General features: G+C 70.9%; 1 protein-coding gene across 1 annotated transcript; it reads right to left on the bottom strand.

Annotated features, from left to right (window-relative positions):
• Positions 1-10: 10 nt before the first annotated feature.
• Positions 11-1,047, bottom strand: TMEM158 (transmembrane protein 158). The gene has a single exon (XM_010566950.1). It carries the CDS (start codon positions 937-939, stop codon positions 13-15), a length of 927 nt encoding a protein of 308 aa, XP_010565252.1. The 5' UTR covers positions 940-1,047; the 3' UTR covers positions 11-12.
• Between the last annotated feature and the right edge of the window lie 75 nt (positions 1,048-1,122).

Here is a 1,122-nt window from a genome sequence, read left to right as displayed (position 1 = left end):
CACCGGGAGAGGCTACTTGGCGGCGGCGGCGGCGGTGCCGGCGGCGGTGCTGCGGCGCTGCTCCATGCCGTTGGGCAGGAAGCCGGCGATGATGGGCACCGGCCAGATGAGGGCGGCCACGCTCCACACGATGATGACCAGTGTCATGAAACAAGCCACCAAGGTAGACTCGATGGGCTTGCGGTTCATCCGCCAGCCCGGCTCCCCCTTCAGCTCCTCCAGGCTGAAATCCAGGCAGCAGAAATTCAGCGGTTCCCCTTGCAGCCAGTACTGGCCGGGCTCCGCCGCCGGCGGGTAGGAGAGCGAGGAAGAGGAGGAGGAGGAGGAGGGGGCGGCGGCGGCGGCCTGAGGGACGGCGCCCCGCAGGCGCCCGACCCGCCTGCCCCGCACCCAGCTGCAGCCCACGCAGAGGCGCAAGTCCTGCTGGGCTCCGCCGGCCGCCAGCCCCAGGTGCTCGATGAGCAGCGGCGGCCCGACCCGGTGGAAGGCGGCGGAGAAGAAGGCCCGCCCGTGGCTGTTGGTGGAGAAGAGCAGGAGGTCGCACTGGATGCCCAGCGGGCGGCTCCAGCGGACCAGCAGCGAGCTCAGCATCTGCCGCTGCACGCTGATATTGCAGTGCGGGTCCTCGGCGGGCTGCGGCTGGGGACGTTGCTGCTGTTGCTGCTGCTGCTGCTGCCCGGAGGAGGTGGGAGCGGAAGGGAAAGGCTCTCGGCTAGGGGCAGCCGGCGTGCCCGGGCTGGCGGTGCTGCCTTCTTCCTTGCTTGCTGCCCCGTCGAGGTCCATCTCGAGGCTGGCCAAGGAGCGGGAGGAAGAGTTGACAGGGGGCAAGAAGAGCTCTTGCTCCTGCTCCTCCTGCCCGCTGGCAGCCGCCGAGGGGCTCCAGCCCTGGCAGGGCGGCAGGCAGGCGGCCAGCAGTGCCGGGAGGAGCAGCGGCAGCATGGCATTAACTTAGAGCCGGAGAGGAGGGAGAGGAGGCGGAGGAACGGGAGGCTGCATGGCGCTGCCGGCTGCCATCTGGGAAGGGAGGCACGCCGCTCTCGCCGAGAGAGCGAGAGAAAAGGAAGGAGGGTGGGGGCAGGCGAGGGGGTGGGGGCGGGGCTGGGGCTGCCGCGGCGGCGAGGC

This window comes from Haliaeetus leucocephalus, unplaced genomic scaffold (assembly GCF_000737465.1).
Source record: "Haliaeetus leucocephalus isolate CR32 unplaced genomic scaffold, Haliaeetus_leucocephalus-4.0 Scaffold222, whole genome shotgun sequence".
Lineage (NCBI taxonomy): Eukaryota > Metazoa > Chordata > Aves > Accipitriformes > Accipitridae > Haliaeetus > Haliaeetus leucocephalus.
This window is presented reverse-complemented; position numbering and strand designations above follow the sequence as displayed.

Bases quoted from the DNA above. Each gene is read 5' to 3' on its own strand.
- TMEM158 (XM_010566950.1), bottom strand. From the start codon at position 939: ATGCTGCCGCTGCTCCTCCCGGCACTGCTGGCCGCCTGCCTGCCGCCC.